The following is a 21,218-nucleotide window of genomic DNA, read 5'->3' on the forward strand; positions in this document are numbered from 1 at the left end:
CTTTCCATACTTGGCCATGCCTTACTTACCTCTCTCTGATTGGTCAGCTGAGAGACTGGGTATGGTGACCCGGATATGCAAGCGCCGCTTGTTTTCCCTGTGCCCCTTCCTGTACCCCCGGTTGAGGAAGTGAATTCGCTGACAGGGCTGGGTTCCGTAAGGGAGCTGAAGAGAAATAACATCTACTCGGGAGGGGCAAAAATAATAACCAAATCATACACCGAGTCGAGCGAGCACAATAATTCGACAGCTGAGAGACACCAGTGAACGTTTATTTCCCTTGTGAGATCACCATCAAGAGCCGCAGACATGGTAAGGCCGCGGAGCTGGGCTGGAAGAAACGGAGATGGGTTGCTAGTTTTCTTGGTGGGGGTGCTAAGGGATATTAGCCACTGGCCTTTTTTTAGGAAGTGGGCTACGTTGCAACTCTACCGTGTCACCTAAATACAGCATCAAATCTTTGAACCATCGCATAACTTCCGAGCACGTTTTAAGTTAGTCGAAGAAGTGGGACGTTAACCGAATCACAAATGCATTGTTAAATGGCTAATGTTAACATTAGCTAGTTAGTTAGCTTGCAAGAACAGCTAGCAGGCTAATTTTACCATTAGTGGACGAAGTGCGTTAGCTTGTCCCAGGATGTTATGAATTTGCAGAGTTGACTTTTTGGACCTGCTCGGGTCATGATCTCAAAACCCCTCCTTCGGCAAACCTGCAGCCCGTGTTTAAAATAGTTACAAGCGCCGGGTTGCCTGTAGCCAAAACCGGTCTGCTCCGCCCATTCCCACCCCTATCAAGTGCAACCAGCCACTAAACAAACTTTTTCTTTGTTAAACATGTATTTTGTTGTCACTTGCAGTTATGTCACTATGCAACCAGTTCACCTATTTGTACAATACATTAAACTAAACTGAGTGCAAGGTTGGTTTGTGAGAGGCTTGTAAAGTTAGGAAGCCTATCCAGACGTCATATTGACATGAACGAGTTGTTGCTCATTCTTTTCGATCACCAGAATATCTATTATATCTGTTTGAATTGTATTGATTTAAGTGATTGCAGGCCTGATAATCACATCAGTGGAGGTTAAAGTTTGTGCATGGTCATCCTTGAAGAAGTGGAAAATGTAATCCTCCCAGGTGTCAGGCAGTCGTGGAACATCCCATTAGAAGGGGGAGCATGCAATTGGAGAGGAATGTATGTATACTAATCCTTAAATAGTAGTACAACTCTACAAAAGGAGCTTTAATAGCATAGTTATATCTGAACATGGTAAACATTCCCTTACAGCAAGCTCCTGTAAAAGTCAGAAAGGGAAGAAAATCCCCTCAGAGCTGCAAGGTTGCAGCGTTTGATTACTTTACAAAAGAGAACAGGTGGTTTGTCTCTGCAGCCACTCTCCTCACGCCTACCCCAAACTCATTCATCTGCTGGGCCCGCCTGCCTGCACTGTGACCCCTCTCCGGTCCAGCCGCCCTGGTGTTTGCAGGGCTATCTGTAAACAGTGTCAGGGAGTGCAGGTGTCTGCTGTGCGCAGTCTAAATATGACCTGACCGGTGATGGTGGATTTCAGAACGGTTTATAAATGGAGAAACTCCAGGGAAGTGTTGAAGGGAAAGAACGTCCCTGTTTATAGCAGCTGGGGCTCCTGAGTGTATGTTTGTGTGCTTTCCCTGTTAAGGGGGTACTTAATAACATGTTGGTGTAGATTGGATGGATGTCTGCTGTAGTATACAAGCTTCTGAGATTCTGTGTGTACTGGAATGCTATTGGTATGTGGGTGGTTACTTTTTCGAGTGGTCAGGTGTGTACCATTTTTTTTCCCGTAGATCAAAATCAAGATGGAAGATGGTGATACTAATTGCTCTCAACTTATTAGCTGCAGTACTGGGATGAACCCTTTACGTTTCACAACGAGGGATTTATAGTTTACTTACTTCTCAGAGACCCAAACAGTTCTGTTGCCTAAAGTGAGTGGCTTATTATGTATTTTGTTTGGTTTTGACAGAGTACACATGGATCAGAGATGTTTAAATTCTTCACCCCAATTTTTTTTTCCCGTTTATTGAACCTACATCCTAGTAACCTCAGCTTGAATTAAATACCAGGGCAAAACTTGTAAATGCAAAATTAATCCAGAGACATTCTGTTTATGGGTCATGGGTTTATGGGTGCTGTGTTTCTCTCTATGGCGTCTCGTATGTTGAGATAGAGGCTGCCTGTAGTAGCTGTATTGACAGTGCTCGTCAGACAGCATCCAACAGTTTCACATGTCCTCTTTCCTGGGGAAAGTAACAAGTATTGTTTTGGAAGGAGGCTAGATTGAGATTCATTTATGGAGCGGACCATGCAGGGACTGGAATGTTGTTAATGTGCTCTTTGTAATAGTCAAGTTAGGGTTGCTTCAGCGTTGTCTTCCCTCTCCCCTCCGTTCCTGACCTCCCCCTGTAGTTTCATGTTGTGGCTGGCCCTGCCTTGGCGTTTCTACGCGTACGGCTCAGAGATCTTGACATTCTTCAGTGAGAGATGTGCCCTGTGGGAGAAGTCTGCAGCTAAACGTTCGTCCTTCCCATTTGTTGAGCAAAGGGGCTTCACCAGATGTCCGGGTCTAGTTTTAAACATGTTTTTATAGTTTAACACCGATGTGATTGTGTGTCGATGAGTGTTATCAAATGTTTAATATGATTGCGTTTCTTAAAGGCACTGTTGGCTTAAACAGGCAGCCTGGTGTTATCTCCATTGGCTTCATGTTGCTTGTCAAACACCACCTCTCACGGGATACGACAGTCAAACTTGTTCTCTGACTCACAGGGAAGTAAAGCATTTCTCCCGTCCAGTGCAAGAGCCCTCCTGAGGCTCACTTCAAGTTCACAGATAATGGACCACAGGAGTGTCAAAGGTCACAACTATACTGATGTAATTTAGAAGAGAAACAGGAAGAGAAGACCCTCTGCACTAAAGTGGAAATGATATTCAAGCGAGTGTAGCAAGCAAACATTAAAGTGCTATTTTGTGTCGTGTTTCTGACTGAACTCGAAGTTCCCAAGGGATGCCCCTAGGGATGTGTGAAGTGTATGACTCAGGCTTGAAGAGTTGAGTGAGAGGTTGAGCTTCACATTGACTGTGGTGAGCTCTGCCAGAGAGGGGGAAAAAAAAGAAAACCGTTTGGAAAATGTTAAATGGGCAGTGGTCGCAGTCCCAAGTTGGCCTGAATCATTGTAAACATAATTAGACCCATAGCCCCAGGCTCCATTCAGCATCATCAGCTGCTAATGTGTCACACTGACTGGGGTTTGGAGTTTTGTGGACAGATGTCAATACTGCAGTGTCAACTTCTTTGGCTGTCATAATTCAGTCTTTTAATGTCATTGATGTTATTTAATTGTGAATATAAAACCTGGATTCGTATTCTGCTGGGCCAAGCCATAGGTAGGCCTATGGGATACAATGTGCCAAATATTTGTCTGTGATTTGATGACCCATTAGACCTGCATGTCAAGAGCAGACTGCTCCAGGCAGTGACCAGTGTGTCCCATAGAATTGGCTTTGCCTATCTGCAATAAAGGTTTGAAGAGGAGATCACTGTCTCTTTGGTATGTAAATGGTTTGAGTGGTCTGTTATCACGGCACTTCAAACATGAGATCAGAAAGTCCATGAAAGCGAGTTGCGCCGTCTCATGGATTGGGTTGGAAGAAGATCTGACACGATAAAGAGATGTTGGTCTACAACCCCAGTGCTTGCAAGACCCACCCCTCGCAAAAGTCTCTTTCAAACAATGAATAATGAATAATGAATTAGTGACTCCATGGTACGTTTTGGAGCCCTAACACGACCTAGCAGAAATCCAAGCTCGCGGCGGTCCTGGCGTAGGTCAGGGTTTTCCTCTCTCTCTCTCTCTCTCTCACTCACTCACTCATCCACAGACAAATGTGATCCCCGCGGTAACAGGGGCCTCTCTGTAACCAGTTGGTGGGAATGTTGTTGGTCACCAGTCAGCACAGCACACCACAGAGCAGGGGCCAGGCTCAGTGTCACATGCACAAGGCCGTCTGGCTGCTGGAGCCACTTCCTTAATTCTCGGCCACAGTGGGCCCCGTTGTTCCCTGGGCCCGTGTGTGCAGAGAGGGGAAGATACCCCGTTCCCGTTCTCCAACTCGCCTCAGGCCGCGCTTGTTCTGGGAAGCCCAGCTGTTGTCACACGCGCTGGAAATGGGGCTGTTCGGCCCACTGAGTGTCGGCAGCGGCCAGATAACGAAAATGACATTTAAATGTGCTTCCTCAATCCCCCGGCACCCACTTCGCAGTCTTTTGCACTTTCATTGTGCGCGACGCGCTGATAATGGCTGTGAAAGTACTTGTTGATACTGTGTGTGTGTGTGTGTGTGTGTGTGTGTGTGTGTGTGTGTGTGTGTGTGTGTGTGTGTGTGTGTGTGTGTGTGTGTGTGTGTGTGTGTGTGTGTGTGTGTGTGTGTGTGTGTGTGTGTGTGTGTGTGTGTGGTTCGTACACATTTGGGAGTAGCAAATATATTGTCTGTATATTTAAGATACGCATACTTTTCTTTAAGAGATCTATAACCTGTGTCTTTCTGTCTGTTTGTAGTTATCTATGTATTAACTGCCCGCTGTACACCTAATGTTCGTGAAGAAAACTAAATGGTGTGTGTGTGTGTGTGTGTGTGTGTGTGTGTGTGTGTGTGTGTGTGTGTGTGTGTGGTTCGTACACATTTGGGAGTAGCAAATATATTGTCTGTATATTTAAGATACGCATACTTTTCTTTAAGAGATCTATAACCTGTGTCTTTCTGTCTGTTTGTAGTTATCTATGTATTAACTGCCCGCTGTACACCTAATGTTCGTGAAGAAAACTAAATGGTGTGTGTGTTTGTATGTGTCTGTATTCATCTGTATACATTTCACTGAGAATACCATATGGTGTGTGTGTGTTTTTTGGATGAGTTGAGGAAATGTGTTGATGTATTTTTCTCTCAGAAGAGCAGCTATAATTTGTGTGTGTGTGTGACTTTTGATGATTACTTTTGATGTACTTTCAGCAGCTGTTTAAGTAGTCAGAGCACTGTTTGTTTATTTCTGTCCTCCCTCTGTGTCCGTCTATCTTTCTTCTCTTTCTGTCTCTCACACATTTCCCCTCTCTACTCCCCCCTCTGTATCCATTCCTCTCATTCCCCCCATCTGTTCATCTCTCTCCTGCTCTCTGTTTCATCTAAACTAACCCCGTCCCCCTGTGTCTCTCCTTCCCTACCCTTCTCAGTCTTTCCACCTCTCTCTACTTTTCTCTCTATACACCTCTCTCTTCCCCCTCTGTCTGTCTGTGTTCTTCTTTCCAGCCCCCCCCCCCCCCCCCCTCTCCTCCTCTTGAATATGCTTATGGGGTGTGGGGAAGCTGCTGTGTGAAGTTGGAGATGATGAGCAAGTGTTGTTGTTTTTTTTTTAAGTGTGAGCGTGAAGAGCTGAGCATTTCCTCTTCTTTAGTTAATGTAACGGTGTAAACCTTGTTGTTTTATGTGTTTAAGTGGAGTAATCGTGTGACGATGTTAGTAAATGATTTGTTAAGTGTAATTTGATTTGTTAAGTGTTAAACCTCTCTCTCTCTCTCTCTCTCTCTCTCTCTCTCTCTCTCTCTAAGAATGACCAGCAGCTGGACTGTGCCCTGGACCTGATGAGGCGTTTGCCTCCCCAGCAGATCGAGAAGAATCTCAGCGACCTCATCGACCTGGTGAGTGACGCGGCCATTGGCTGCTTTTGGTCAACTGGAGGCCAGGAGAAGGCCTGACCATGTGCCGGCCGACCCCCGTTCAGCCTCGGTCCGCTCCCGTTGGGCACTAATGAGTGACACCGTCACGTGGCGCACTCTGAACTTACAGGGCTTGGTGTTACTCAGGAGTAAGAGAGAGCTCCACATCAAAGTGCTGTTTCTTCCCACATGGTGTCTCAACCTTTTCCACTTTGATACCTACTTATAGCTGCTATTCCCCTTCTCACTACACACACACACACACACACCTGTGTAGACACACACTCACACACACTTCACCAACGGCATCACACCAGTCTTTCCTGGTTTCCTCTGTGTTGTGTGGTTGTTAGCGGCCATTAGCAGAGCTGTCAGTCACTCAGCATGGTCACCCGCTGGCCCGCCCTCTTCTCGCCTGCTTGCCAGACTGTCCCTGGACTTCCTCTGGCCTGTTGATGGAGAGCACCTGGACTGTGTCCTCAGCTTCATCTCACCCTTGCCTTCTCTGCTTTGTCCTCTCAATCGCTCGCTCCCCCTCTTTCTGTTTCTTTCACCCTCTCTTGGTATTCCCCTCATCTCTATTGTCGTTTTGTTGTCTCTCGCATGTTTACTGTTCCATTTGCTTGTTCTCCCTCCCACTCTGTCTCTCTCTCTCTCTCTCTCTCTCTCTCTCTCTCTCTCTGTTCATCTTTGTCCTCCGTTGCGCGCTCTCTCTCTCTCTCTGATTACATTCTGATTAATTTGCTTTTGCATTCTGTTCTCTTCCCTGGCATGATGTACTCCCTCAGTCATCTTTGTCTGTGCATGTTTTTCTTAAATTTTTTCTTATTCTGCACTCTCTCTCTCTCTGTCTCCTTCTCTCCCTTGGTCTCCTGGCCTGGTGGCTGTTGGCAGGTGTATGCAAGTGTGACAGAAAGAACAGCCCGGCCTTTGTGTGTGTGTGTGTGTGCGTGTGTGTGCGCGCGCGCGTTTGTGCATGTGCGTGTGTGCATGTGTGTCTGCGTGTCTGCAGAGTGGTTTCCATGTCAGTCTGTGAGAAGTCATTTGTCCTGCTTTGTCCCGCCGAGACTCTTTCCCTGCTCATATCACAGCGCATTCTTTCCCCTTCTCCCTTCCCCTCTCTCTCTCTCTCCACCCCTCCCTTGTTCCACCCCTAAAGTGTGTGTGTGTGTGTGTGTGTGTGTGTGTGTGTGTGGGGGGGGGGGGCTGTTATATAGAGGAGGGGAAATGGGAAACCCAAACCCCTAAGCCCTCATTTGCCTCATATTGATTTCATCACCGGCCTTAATTAAAGAGGGTCACGTCTCTCTCTGCTCCCCCCAACCCACCCCCCTAACAGCATTGCGGGAGTTTTCATTAGAGACGTCCTGCGAATACCCTGCTTTCAGTAGCATTCCTCAGTTGGTTGATGCTTCACCTTCAAGAAGTCCTTTTGTCGGGATTCAAAACTAGATATGTAATCTCAAGAGACCCTCCTTAAAATGGTTTGAAAATATTTGTTTTAAATGTAATGTAAATGTTTTTTTTAATTTTTTAATTTGTATTTTTTTCCTTTTAAAGTACTTAATTTGTAGATGTTTTAGATTGTTGATGTGTTGTCTGAAGATAATTCTGAGGATATTGTTAACTTGATGAGTGAAATTAACTGGGTTTTGCTACTTTCAGTAGTTTGTCACAGCCACTGTGCCTTATGAAAATGGTGTGTGTGTGTGTGTTGACAGGTGCCCAGCCTGTGTGAGGACCTACTCTCCTCTGTGGACCAGCCTCTGAAGATCGCCAGAGACAGGGTGGTGGGAAAGGACTACCTGCTCTGTGACTATAACCGCGATGGCGACTCCTACAGGTTAGGCCTGGAAATACAGGGGGGGGAAATCCCACCCCATATGCCGACACACATGCAGTATTGATGTGAATGTTGGATTGTGTTTGTGTTTGGACCGTGTGTGTTACATTCAGTCCACAAACATGGACACACATAGTGTCACGCTATGCTTAAGTGCTTTATCTGGGGGCATCTGTCTTGATATTGTGTATTGTTTGCTCTACAGTTAGTCATACTGTTATCATTTTGATGGCATCTAAGGTTGTGTTTGGGACTGGTGTGGGTTTTGTCAGTATTTGTGCAGCTCTCTAAATCAACACCACCCCCCCCCCCCTCACTTCAGATCCCCCTGGAGTAATAAGTATGAGCCCCCCATCGATGATGGTGCCATGCCCTCTGCACGCCTGCGCAAGCTGGAGGTAGAGGCCAACAATGCCTTCGACCAGTACAGAGACCTGTGAGTGAGCCTGCACCATACTACACCATACAGCACCACCCAGAGCAAATACAATGTTCATTAGTAGACAGGTGACTTACACAATACTAATATATACATGCACGCATGTGTGCATTACATAGAGCCATAGCACAATAAACCTGTCAGATATAGACAATTTTGGAAACGTTTTTTCGCTTTTTTTGAACAAGCGAAAGTGTGCTGTTGGTAATTAACTAACTAAGTCAGCTTCTTCGTACAGTAATGTGTGCCTCATTTGAGAGACTTTTATTCTGACACAAGAGTGTGACACGGATGGTTCTGATGGTAACTTGTCTGTCTGCTCCAGGTACTTTGAGGGGGGCGTGTCCTCGGTGTACCTTTGGGACCTGGACCATGGGTTTGCCGGAGTAATCCTCATCAAGAAGGCAGGAGACGGCTCCAAGAAAATCAAGGGATGTTGGGACTCCATCCATGTGGTGGAGGTGCAGGTGAGAGGGGAGAGAGTGCAAGAGAGAATTATAAGGGTTAATGGACAGAAGAAAATGTGAGTGAAAAAGTTGATTGTTGTCTTAAGGGGACCACTTGTAATTGCTTCATAAGTAGTGTAACCTAAGTTAAGTTTAGTAGCGTTTGTGTGTCTGTCTCCCTGTTGTTATCTGATCTGTGTGCTTATTTGCTGATATTTGTCTGTGTTTTATCCTGTGTGTGTGTGTTTGTGTCTCTCCTTATTGAATTTGTACGTCCCTTGCCTGTGATCTGACCTCTCTCCATGTGTTCTGCCTCCAGGAGAAGTCCAGTGGACGCACGGCCCACTACAAGCTGACATCCACTGTGATGCTGTGGCTACAGACGACCAAGACCGGCTCTGGCACCATGAACCTGGGGGGCAGTCTGACCAGACAGGTAAACAACCCCACTCCCTCCGTCAGGGAGTACGAGCACAACTATGTGATCAGAATGCCGTTCACCGACATCAAGTTCAACTTGATGATTGCAATAATGAATGCACGTGACCTCCGTTCACTGTCAACGAAACTCTAGATCTGCATGGTGGAATTCTGGAATGACTTGCAAAAAAAAAAAAAATGCATCTATACCTCAGTATTTTTTAAGCCGATTTAATAAAGATGAATGACTAGTGGATTGTGCATGCATGCATATGTGCAGGTTAAGAGCCGGGCATCTGAAAATGCAGTGAACGGAGATGACAAAAGCAAACAAACGGGGTCATCTGCTTCTAACACTACTTTACCGCTATAAACCATCTGACCTACTAAAGGGAGAAAAAAAGAAAAGCAGAAAATACAAGCCCAAAAAAAATAAAAATAAGAAACGGTGACATAAATGGCCTTACATGAATTTCTGAGGCTCAACCCAAGCTTGACATGATGTACTTCACCCTTTAATCCTCTAATCTGGGATATTGTTTCTCTCTCTTATTTTCATGTTTTTTTGTGGACACTTTTCCGTGGTTTCATACACAGTGCGGTGATGGCAGATGTTGCCTCCTCGCACTAAATGATTTCCCGTGGCATTCCATGCCTCGTCACACACCAGGCCAGCTGCCCGTGTCCTGTGGACATGTCTCACAGTGGGGCCAAAACCCAAATGGCAAACTCACTCGCAACCTTTACCACAAACCCCCTAGTGCATAGCTGGCATTTGGGACGAAGTGCATCCAAACGACTCTGTTTTACCTAAATACCAAACAAAACGTTGGGGTTCTAAACCGTTGCTTTGTTTATTGGTAGTGTACATTTGATTATTCAAGACGTATCCTCCCCCTAGACCTCATGTTGAAATGTTTTATTTTAGAATTAATGAGGAACGATAATTTTTCGCAGCAAGAAAAAGGATTCTCATCGTGCTGTGATCAAGTGAAGTCATTCTCATTGAGACAAAACTAGTAAAGCAGATTGTGGAATCTTACACATGGCTTTGGGTGTAGTGTGTTTATACTTCAAGGCCTGTGCTCTCTCTGAATGTGCATTGACTCTCTCTCTGTTCTTCCGCTCTCCTCTCTCTGTTTGCCTCTTGTTTATCAGATGGAGAAAGACGAGACCGTCAGCGAGTCCTCCCCCCACATCGCCAACATCGGACGCCTGGTGGAGGTGAGGCTGTTTGTCTTTGGCTCCTCTGGCCGGCTCGTAAAATACTCAGCCTTTCCTCCTTTTGTGCATCTCTCATCTGGTGTTTCTGTCCCTATCATACCAAAGCAGTCACTCTCACTGACTGACTCATCCAGCTCAGTCATCACAGAATGACTCACATGCTCACACACACACACACACACACACACACACACACACAAACACACACACACACCTGCATGTCATTTATGACCACCACCAACCCCTCCCAACCTGTCTGCTGCTTAACACATCTCTCGTCCCTGTGTGGAGAGAATGTTCCATTGCCCCAGCTGCCCCCGCTGCAATAAACCCCTCCTCTCTCCTCCTTCACATCCTGCCCTAAATGCTAACACAAGACTCCAATTAAAAATGAAGGTCTCCGCTCTGCATGCATTTAATAGTTTATGAGGTTTACAGATGGGGGCTGGGGTGGGGTTGATCTGTGTTAACCTCACTAGTTTCAGAGTTGTCAGCCTCAAGAGAGGGTTGCGTGTGCGTGTGTTTCTGTGTGTGTGTGTGTGTGTGTGTGTGTGTGTGTGTGTGTGTGTGTGTGTGTGGTCAGAGTGGCCAGGGTGTGTGTAATGAGGTCTCTCTGTGTGTGTGTGTGTGTGTGTGTGTAGTGTTGTGATGTGTGTTTGTGTGAGTCAGACCAGAACGTTTCAGTTTACATTCCTGTTTCTTTTATGTCTCTCTCTCTCACACACACACACACACACAGGATATGGAGAACAAGATCCGCTCCACTCTGAACGAGATCTACTTTGGGAAGACCAAGGACATCGTCAACGGCCTAAGGTACAGCAGAGCCTGCGGGATCTTATTCCGTCGTCTGTTGGAACCCTCGTTATTCTCTTGCATCAATTCCCAGTCACCCACACACATGGTGCTGAGCAGATCTGTGAAAGGGCATCAGTCTGAACCGGCAGCATGTGTTTGTCACCAGTAATATACTGGGGGTTTGTCTGAAAAGAGGACACGCTGTGAGTGCTCAGGCAATAGAGAGATTCATGTTGACTGGCACATAATTAAGAGTGAGGAGATCCAGATAAAGGTACAAAGTACCATAATGCACTGACTTAAACTATTTTCTCTTAATTTCAACATTGTTCAGCCAAGTCTTTGGCGTTTTGATGGATTTTCAGGTAACTACATGGAGATATATTTTGGGGTCAAGAGGGGTCTCTCCCCTCCCCTGTCAAGTGTTGGCCAGAGAAGAGTGATTTTTGGCTGAGTGGAGTCACTGTGGGGGGTCCTCTCCTCTCCTCTCCTCTCCTCTCCTCTCCCTCGCTCCTCTCCTAACTCTCCTTTTGTTTTCCCTGCATTTTATCCGTCAGGCGAAACCCTCTGGTGTTTGTGTTGCGGTTCTCCTCTCCTCCATGATTTCATATCCTGATTTGATTTTCTTCCTTGATCATTATCCCACTCTTTTCCATTTCTCTCTCTCTATCTCTCTCTCTCTCTCTATCTCTCTCTCTCTCCCCCGTCTCTCTCTCTCCCCCCTGTCTCTCTTACTTGCCCCCTGTCTCTCTCTCTCCCCCCCTGTCTCTCTCTCTCTCCCCCCCTGTCTCTCTTTCTCCCTCTCCTGCTGTATTGTTGTCCTCCTCTCATCTGCCTTTTTTCTTCTCCCTTTTTGCTTCTCCTTTCCTTATCTTTCTCTTTTCTAATTCATTATCATCATTCATTCTTATTCTGTTATCTCTACATCCTGCCCTGTTTGGTGTCTGTGTGTCTTCTGCCTAACTCCCCATTTTTCACACTCTCTCTCGCTATCTCTTCCCCATGTCCCTCTATCCTGTCCTCCACTCCTCTTCCCCTGCTTTCCTCTCCTACCTTTCCTTTGTCTCTCTTCTCCTCATCTTCCTCCCTGACACTCTCCTCCTGCACTTCTCTCCTTCATTCCCTCTCTCTTCTTTCTTCATCTGTCTCCCTGCCCTCCCTCCCTCTCTCCGCCATCTCCACTCCTCCTCTCTTCCAGATCTATTGAGTCTTTGCCTGATAACCAAAAGTACCGGCAGCTCCAGAGGGAGCTCTCTCAGGTCCTCACCCAGCGCCAGATCTACATTGACTAGGGCAGGAGGTATAGGGCTCTGACCAACCGTGTGCAGGGGGTCTGTGTGTGTGTGTGTGTGTGTGTGTGTGTGTGTGTGTGTGTGTGTGTGTGTGTGAGAGAGAGAGAAGCAAACAGGGAATGAGAGTGTGTCTTTGTGTATGTGAAAGGCAGAAAGGAAGGAAGAGAGAGGTTGTGTGTGTGTGCGTATGCGAGCGCATGTGTGCGTGTGTGTTTGCATGTACATGCATAAACAGACATTAAGTCTGCTTATGTTAGTGAGCATAGGCAGTGTGCCAGAGTGAACTCTTAACACTTGCATCCCCAATGCACCCTGGGAAATGTAGTAAAAGCCTAACATAATAGCTGTATGTCAGAGAGTAACAGCTGTTAACTGCATGTGAAAGGTTCCCAGTTAAAGAGAAGTCTCTTTGAAATACACAGTACATTTCTGAAAGTGCCTTGAGACAATTTTATTGTTTTTGGACTATATAAATAAGATTGAATTGAAAATGTGTGGTGTGTGCGTACGATGTGTAACCCTAACCTGCCCATCCTTTACTCCTGATAGAGAAGGAGAAGGTGGTGGAATGTGTGTGCTGACATTGCCCATGTCCTAACAAGCCACAAACCTTCTCCTTGCTTGTCACTGAATCTGTCCATTTTCTCTGTCCTCACAGGAGCGTCCAGACCCTGGCTGATAAGTCCAAGCAGGAGTTACTGAGGAATGACCTTATGGAGGCGCTCAAACGCAAACAGCAAAGTTAGAGACACTGTTAGTCTCTCTCTCTCTCTCTCGCTCTCTCTCTCTCTCTCTCTCTCTCTCTCTCTGTCTCTCTCCATCTGTCTTCCTCTCCCTGTCTCTCTGTTACACAAACTCTCCTCACTTCACTCTTGCTACTCTCCTCCCTTTTTTTCTGTTTCTGTTTTTGTTTCGATTTTGATTTGTTTTTGTTTTTGTTTCTCGTCCGTCTCTGTTGGTCCCACTCACCACCTGTCTCAGTGCTGCACTCTTGGTAAACGAAAAAAAAGGAGAAAATGCTTAGCTATGTTTTTTTTTTTTTTCTTATTTGTGTGCTTTTTCTTTGTTGAGGCATCTCATTCTCATTGAAGCCATTCGCCACTCTATTGTCTCCGTTTCTCTCTCTCTCTCTCTTTCTCGTTCTCTGACGTTAAGTAAATATTCTGATAGTATTATGACGGTTAAAGAACACTGCAGAATGAGAGTGGCTTGTGTACTGCCACAGCTCTCAATCTTACCCACACACACACACACACACACACGCACACACACACACACACGCACGCGCGCGCGCGCGCGCGCGCGCACACACACACACAGACTCACACACGTGTGTATGTGTGCGTTTGTGACTAGCCTTACCTCTGTAGCATCACTAAGGCCCACAGATTTAAGCCCCCTACACTCTTGAGTGGCTGACACAGGTAACAGTATTGATCTTAGCTGAATTCCACATACACATGCCTCCCAACATCAGACGGAAAATAGATTTTTTTTCTTTTTCACTGATATATTTTCTGATAAAGACCCAACCTTCTCATATATCTGTATGGAATATAACTGTTGCTCATAAAGAAAGATGTACTGTAACAAAGGTTATTAAGAGGGTCATGTTAGATTTGTATTATCATTACAACAACTATTATTTTGTATTATTATTATTATTCTTGTTATTCTTGTTATTGTTACGATCGATGGTTGGTATACCTTACAAACTCCCCCTGTGTCCCATACTTGTGTGAATGTATGGGGCCACTGCATGGAGGTGCAAGCGAACTGGGCATGTTCGCAAGGAGTCAGGTTGGGGTTGATTGGGAGGAGAGATGGTTGACTTTGAAAATTGCCCTCTGACCTTTGCGAACACGCCTCGACTGAAATGGGGGAGGAGAGGTAAAGTTCATTGTGTAGTGCAAGAATTTCAGTACTCCTTCACTGTGTACTACCACATCAGTTCGTGTCCCTATCTTTTTTTTTTCTCTCTCTGTTTTCTCTGGTGTGGGGTCTTGATTTCTGTCTCAGCCTCTTTTCCGGAAGCTTCTTGACTGTCTGTTCTTTTGGGTGGGGGTTGGGAGTGGGGCTGGTGGATTTATCATATGTTGTCAAATTGTTTTTTTGTTTCGTTGTTTTTTTTTTTTTTTGTAAAGCTTATGATTCATGTTGTATTAGAGCCTCCAGCAACAATAAAAAAAACTGTAAAATGCTACATTTGTGTGGAGCAGAGTTTATTTGACTGGAATTATCTTTATCCATTATCCATGGATGGTTTGAATTATTTTTGTACCGTTTACTCCAAACAACATAGTAACAGACTAGCCCAGGGTTGTTAAATATATTTCTATTTCCCTGTTAATCAGGTGGAAGAGGAAGGTAACAGCAATCCAGAGGCCATGGGTTCAGCTCCCTAGATTATACCAATAAACTTTTCTGCAATTTGGGCTGTGTAACAACTTCTGCTAAGTAAATGAATTCGTTCTCAGTTCAGTTGAGGTGCTAAGTTAATGTAAGACTTGCCAAAACCTGGAGTGGAGGTCTAGTGTAATGAGTAAATAACAGGTCAAGCACTCAATGCCATCAACAGGAGCATAAATACCATGTGTCAGGCAAAGAGATGCATGGAGTATCAAACTAACATGTCAGGTCACTTCGCCGCAGTCAAAGTGGGGTGGTAAACCAGATTGTCAGCCCACTGAAACCTGGTTCAGGGCCAAAATTATCACAGAAATGTGGTTTTGGTGGTCAACTTTTTTAGTATACTGCAAATTCAGCCTACAGCACAGGCTCTGTAGTGTGTTTGTGAGACTTTGACACTCACATCTGCTTCTGATCATCACCCGGATCACTGACATTAGATCTTAGGTGACAGTTCAAAGCTGTGTTTCAAAGCTGTGTTTCCACCCTGTTTCCTCGCTGTCGTGCACACCGGAGCTTCTGTGGCAGCTATGGCGTGATACGGACAGCAGGGGGCAGCAAAGGGACGGAGAGGAGTCGGGACATCACAGGTTGGGCCCGCATGGTATTCTGCTCTGATCGTTTTGATGTTTTTGTGCGCTGAAAAACACTGATGCAATCCGAAGCAGTTGGTGTGCAAATGTTTTTTTATTTTTTTATTCTGTACTGATATTAGCCTACCGTTACAGGAATTAAAAACATTAGTACCAAAGTAAAATGAACTTCAGAACAACACTTTATTAAGGGCAGAACATGTTTTTCTTGACTCTTTAAAGCAGTAAGTGGTGATATTTGATATTTTAAAGGACGAAAACCGCAGTGTTTTCCTGTTCACAGCGTCGTATCTTCTATGCATCGAGTCACAGCTGACCCTGGTGAGGAGCCATGCCTTTTCTCATTCAAGATGTAGAAAATGCTCTCAGCATGACTCCTCTTTGTGCGATGACTGGGTTGTTGGCAGTCCTCTGGATCCACTGGCCAGGCTGCTTTTAGTGATATTTAAATTAAGAATGTCTGTTAAGATTTACGGTCCCTGTCTCCAACGACCTTTTTTGAGGAGGAGCTGAAAGGCAACAACACAGAGAGAATGCGGGCTTCCGAGAGTAGCCAGTTACAAGTGATGGATTACAGAGATTGTTTTAAATCTGAAGTGGTTAGGCTAATGTATATTGTTACAATGTATTTTGCCAGCAAAAAAGCTAATTAAAGCAAAAAATCTTAATCCAACCCAAGTTCAGAGTCACAACATTGTTCATAAACTATTGGTTAAACATGAGGTTGTGTAACCTTAGGTTCCACTTACACATAGAGAAAAGAAGGGTTAAACACTGAAACTCTAAACTTAATAAGAGCTAAGCGAATCAATTTGAACTGTTTATGAAAATGTAACTCCTCTTATTGTTCTGTTTTTTTCCGATGACTTATAATCAGTGCGTGCAAATTGACTATGTCAAACTCAAAATAATCTATTAACAATTAAACCTATCTAAATTAACAAAAAGTGAACGTATTTCAATACATCTGTATCAAGTTCACCTGTAGACTACCTCAGCGGTATTATAAAAGCCTACTGTTTTTTAAACGAACAAGAAATGACCAGATCTTTTCCCACTGTCCAAAAAACAAAGAAGCCCATTGACCCCCTCTGTATAGGTAGACTAAAACAAGTGGAGTTGGTCACAGCTGAGTCGCCCTTGTAATATGGTCTCCTGTCGTTATCCATAGGCTATGTCCCACCCTACCCCCCTCTCCCCCTCTCACTCACTCCCTCGTTGTATTTGAACAGGTTTATGGTAATGAGAAGCCTCAAGGCGCAGCGCTGGTCGGAGCCATTTTTATCATTTACGCCAACTGAGTGAAGGTGTCGGCGTAGTAGAGGAGTGCATGTGTGGCTCTAGCAAGGAGACTGCGGTTTCTCACAATTCTGCTGGATTAGCTACTGTGGAGTGGTGAAAGCATGGATACACCGCAACAAAAGGGAACGACGAGACGGAAAGTTTGAAGGAAGACTGGCGCAATTTCATAGACTGGATTCCCAAAGAACAGAACTGAGAAGCGATATGTTCGTCATAAAGTGGGATTTGTTGTTTGTTATTTTCGGGTTGTGTGAACTAATCACCTTGGCGAATGGCTACATTGTACATATCAACGAGGATGCGGAACCGGGGACGGTCATTTCAAGTGTGGAACAGAGTGAGACATGCACTTTGGACCAGGTAATAGCTCCGAAATTCACAAAGCCCTTCATTGAAACTGATGAGGCGGCGGGCATTGTATCCGTTTCGGGTGCTTTGCATTGTGACTTGCTCCTTTCAAACCCTTTCTCTGTGTATACTGTTGCGGACTGTGTGAGTCCGGTCCCCGGTTTCAGGCACCTTCTAACTACTCAGTACGATGTGCATGTTCACGGCAGGAACTGCTTTAACAAACACAAACATAAAACGAAATGGGACGTTGATGTAATAAGTTTGTTAAATGTCAACAGCCATCAGCCCGAGTGCCACAAAGCTGACACTTACCTTTTCTCTGTGTGGGATCTGTTGCCCGGCTCCAACAGATTGCGCTGCAATGTTACCGGGAGTTCGGAATTTTACTTTTCTCACGGACAATTATTTGTTTCACGGGGCTTTTGTTTTAAACACGAAAGTTTGTTGGAGTTTGACCTGCGCTGCAACAGACACAGTAAGGTCGCTCCCGAAAGCATGGGGAGACGGATGCGTGATAATGCTTATGACATCTCCGTGCACTGGCGTGTGGGACAGGGCTCTTTCAGGCAGGGATATCTGGAGAAGCTGCTGAAAAGAGCGGCCCTGTCTGACTCTGGTATTGTGAGCAGAAGGAAACGGAATGTCAACAGTAGCCCACAGTTTCAGCCACCCATGTACCAGGTGTCTGTGCCAGAAAACAAGCCAGCTGGCACTCCTGTGATTGTTTTGAAAGCTGTGGACCGTGACGAGGGGGAGGCAGGCAGACTGGACTACTTCATCGAGGCTCTGTTCGACAGCCGCTCCAACAATCTTTTTGCTATTGATCCTGTCAGTGGAATCGTTTCCTCAGTAGAGGTGCTGGACAGGGAGACCAAAGACACGCATGTGTTTCGCGTGACTGCATTGGATCATGGCACACCAAGGCGCACAGCAATGGCGACACTAACCATCACAGTGAGCGACACGAATGACCACGACCCTGTCTTTGAGCAGCAGGATTACAAAGAGAGTGTGCGGGAAAATCTGGAGATTGGCTATGAGGTGCTGACGGTTCGTGCCACTGACGGAGACGCACCTGTCAACGGGAACATCCTCTACCAGGTGATCAACAGCAATGGCACCAACGATGTGTTTGAGATTGACTCACGCTCAGGGGTGATCCGTACCAAGGGCCCTGTAGACCGTGAAACCGTTGATGCTTACATGCTTCTGGTGGAGGCCAATGACCAAGGTCAGGAACCAGGCCCACGCAGTGCTACCGCGACTGTACACATTGTGGTGGAGGACGAAAACGACAACGCACCTCAGTTCAGCGAGAAGCGCTATGTGGTGCAGGTGCCTGAGGACCTGGCGCCCAACACGGAGATCCTCCAGGTGATGGCCACAGACCAGGACAAAGGAAGCAACGCAATGGTCCACTTCAGCATCATGAGTGGGAACACGCGAGGTCAGTTCTACATTGACGCCCAAAGTGGTAAGATGGACCTTGTGAGCCAGCTGGACTACGAGGCCAACAAGGAGTACACCCTCCGCATCCGTGCGCAGGATGGAGGTCGCCCCCCACTCTCCAACATCAGCGGCCTGGTCACAGTGCAGGTGCTTGATGTGAACGACAACGCACCCATCTTCGTGAGCACCCCCTTCCAGGCCACTGTGCTGGAGAACGTTCCGGTTGGCTACTCTGTCATCCACATCCAGGCGGTGGACGCCGACTCTGCGGATAACTCACGCCTGGCGTATCGCCTGGTGGAGACCACCTCCAACTTCCCCTTCACCATCAACAACAGCACGGGCTGGATCGTGGTGGCAGCTGAGCTCGACCGAGAGAGTGTGGACTTCTATAATTTTGGCGTTGAGGCACGCGACCACGGGATGCCCGTCATGTCCTCCTCTGCCAGCATCAGCATGACCATTCTCGACGTGAACGACAACAACCCGGAGTTCATGCAGAAGGCCTACTACATGCGCCTGAATGAGGATGCTGCTGTGGGAACAAGTGTGGTGACCGTATCGGCCGTGGACCAGGACATCAACAGCGTGGTAACTTACCAGATCTCCAGTGGCAACACGCGCAATCGTTTCTCCATCACAAGCCAGAGTGGCGGAGGTCTCATCACTCTAGCTTTGCCACTGGACTATAAGCTCGAGCGGCAGTACGTGCTGAGTGTCACAGCCTCTGATGGCACACGGTTCGACACCGCCAAGGTCTTCATCAATGTGACCGATGCCAACACACACCGGCCAGTGTTTCAAAGCTCTCACTACACTGTCAACATCAACGAGGACCGACCCGTGGCGACCACCGTAGTGGTGATCAGCGCCACAGATGAGGATACTGGTGAGAATGCAAGAATCACCTACTTTATGGACGACAGCATCCCGCAGTTCAACATCGACTCTGACACAGGTGCAGTCACGACGCAAATGGAGCTGGACTATGAGGACCAGTTGTCCTACACGCTCGCCATTACAGCGCGGGACAACGGCATTCCACAGAAGTCTGACACCACCTATTTGGAGATCCTGGTGAGCGACGTCAACGATAACTCCCCGCGTTTCCTGCGAGATCGCTACACCGGCTCAGTGATGGAGGATGTGCCTGTGTTTACCAGCGTGGTCCAGGTGTCTGCCACGGACCGCGACTCTGGGCTTAACGGCCGTGTGTTCTACACGTTCCAAGGTGGGGAAGATGGTGATGGCGACTTCATCATTGAGTCTACTTCTGGGATTGTCCGCACGCTGCGACGCCTGGACCGTGAGAACATGCCCATTTACAACCTGCAGGCTTATGCAGTGGACAAAGGAGTGCCAGCTCTCAAAACCCCAGTGGACATTCAGGTGACGATCCTGGATGTGAACGACAACCCTCCCGTGTTCGAGAAGGACGAGTTTGACATTCTTGTGGAGGAGAACAGCCCTATCGGGATGGTGGTCGCCCACATATCTGCCTCTGACCCCGACGAGGGGAGCAACGCTCAGATCATGTACCAGATTGTAGAGGGGAACATTCCTGAGGTGTTCCAGTTGGACATCTTCTCTGGAGAACTCACGGCACTGATGGACCTGGACTACGAGGTCCGCTCTGAGTATGTGATCGTGGTCCAGGCCACCTCCGCTCCATTGGTGAGCCGGGCTACGGTCCACATCAAGCTCGTTGACAAGAACGACAACGTCCCTGTCCTCAAAAACTTCCAGATCATCTTCAACAATTACGTGACGGACAAGTCCAACAGCTTCCCCACAGGTGTGATTGGCCGGATCCCAGCCTTTGACCCAGATGTGTCGGACCAGCTGCATTACAGCTTTGAGGCTGGCAATGAGCTAAACCTGGTCCTGCTCAACCAGAGCAACGGGGAGATTCGACTGAGCCGTGACCTGGACAACAACAGGCCCCTGGAGGCTTCCATGAGGATCGCTGTCTCGGGTGAGTAAATGGCCTTTAAAAAAGAAAAAATACGCCTACTAATACCTTAATGAAGCTTCATTATTTTAAAGTTCTAGAAAAAGAGGACTAAGGGCCTTTTTCCACTAAAGACCGGGCCTCTGGCTTAAGCACCGGTGAATAGTCTCGCTCTTCTGTTCCCATTATGAGTTGTAAAATCGGGGACATTCGCAAACACAGAACATCAATGCTAGAAACTGCAAAATACACGTAAAATAAGTTAAAATGACATTCAAACAGGTTATCAAATTGAATATTCGTTGCTGAGCAATCTCAACCAACGCTATCTGTTTTTAAATTTCTCCCTTTTTATTATTGCATTGCATTCCATTCCAAAAGTCCCTAGTAACCCGCTTCAAACCCACTAAAGGATGGAGCTGAGGCCATTTGGGCCATGGCCCCGGTCAAGCCTCAGAGACTTTTCCCCTGACACCAGGGTTTTTCCCCATAGTGAAAATGGGCAATTAGTAACAGGCAACTTCATTCTGCATCTACTTTTTTGGTCATGTAGACATGCAGATATGAAGTGGAAATTTGATAGTTTCCAGTTTTAAGTGTTTTTATGTTATGAGAGCTCTCCTGCAAGTGTAGGGCCATCTGGAAACAAGTTTGAAACTTCTTTGAATTATTGCACCATGACCAAACTGTAAGGTCAAGGTTTCATTAGATTATTATTCTAATCCAAGAGAACAGATCTATCCGGCTTAGATCTGGAGTGGAACCAGCAGAACCGCACCAGATCTGGAGTGGAACCGGCAGAACCGCACCAGATCTGGAGTGGAACCAGCAGAACCGCACCAGATCTGGTCCTGGATCCGCTCTGAACCAGAGTCGGCTGCTTAGTGAGATTACTGCTATTTTTTCATATGGCATTATAGTCACGGATTCACGTTGCTTTGAAGAGATCCT

The 21,218-nt window shown here is 46.5% G+C and overlaps 2 protein-coding genes across 5 annotated transcripts in view; both read left to right on the forward strand.

Annotated features, from left to right (window-relative positions):
- Positions 1-85: 85 nt before the first annotated feature.
- capzb (capping actin protein of muscle Z-line subunit beta) lies at positions 86-14,415 on the forward strand. Of its 2 annotated transcripts, XM_012824920.3 has the most exons (10): positions 86-312; positions 5,643-5,732; positions 7,472-7,593; positions 7,916-8,029; positions 8,358-8,499; positions 8,798-8,914; positions 10,057-10,122; positions 10,862-10,938; positions 12,119-12,220; positions 12,871-14,415. In XM_012824920.3, the coding sequence occupies exons 1-9, from the start codon at positions 310-312 to the stop codon at positions 12,210-12,212; spliced, it is 825 nt and encodes a 274-aa protein (XP_012680374.1). In that variant the 5' UTR covers positions 86-309; the 3' UTR covers positions 12,213-12,220; positions 12,871-14,415. The 2 variants fall into 2 exon arrangements, with proteins under 2 accessions (XP_012680374.1, XP_012680375.1); XM_012824921.3 differs by lacking the exon at positions 12,119-12,220.
- A 1,741-nt stretch (positions 14,416-16,156) lies between these two features.
- celsr2 (cadherin, EGF LAG seven-pass G-type receptor 2) overlaps positions 16,157-21,218 on the forward strand; it is a 68,569-nt gene continuing 63,507 nt past the window's right edge. For all 3 annotated transcript variants that reach the window (XM_031568115.2, XM_031568116.2, XM_031568117.2), the window contains exon 1: positions 16,157-20,291. In XM_031568115.2, the coding sequence (XP_031423975.1) occupies positions 16,721-20,291 (3,571 nt within the window). In that variant the 5' untranslated portion in view covers positions 16,157-16,720. The remainder of the gene's footprint in view (positions 20,292-21,218) is intronic.

The sequence above is a fragment of the Clupea harengus genome, chromosome 5 (assembly GCF_900700415.2).
Source record: "Clupea harengus chromosome 5, Ch_v2.0.2, whole genome shotgun sequence".
Taxonomy (NCBI): Eukaryota; Metazoa; Chordata; class Actinopteri; order Clupeiformes; family Clupeidae; genus Clupea; species Clupea harengus.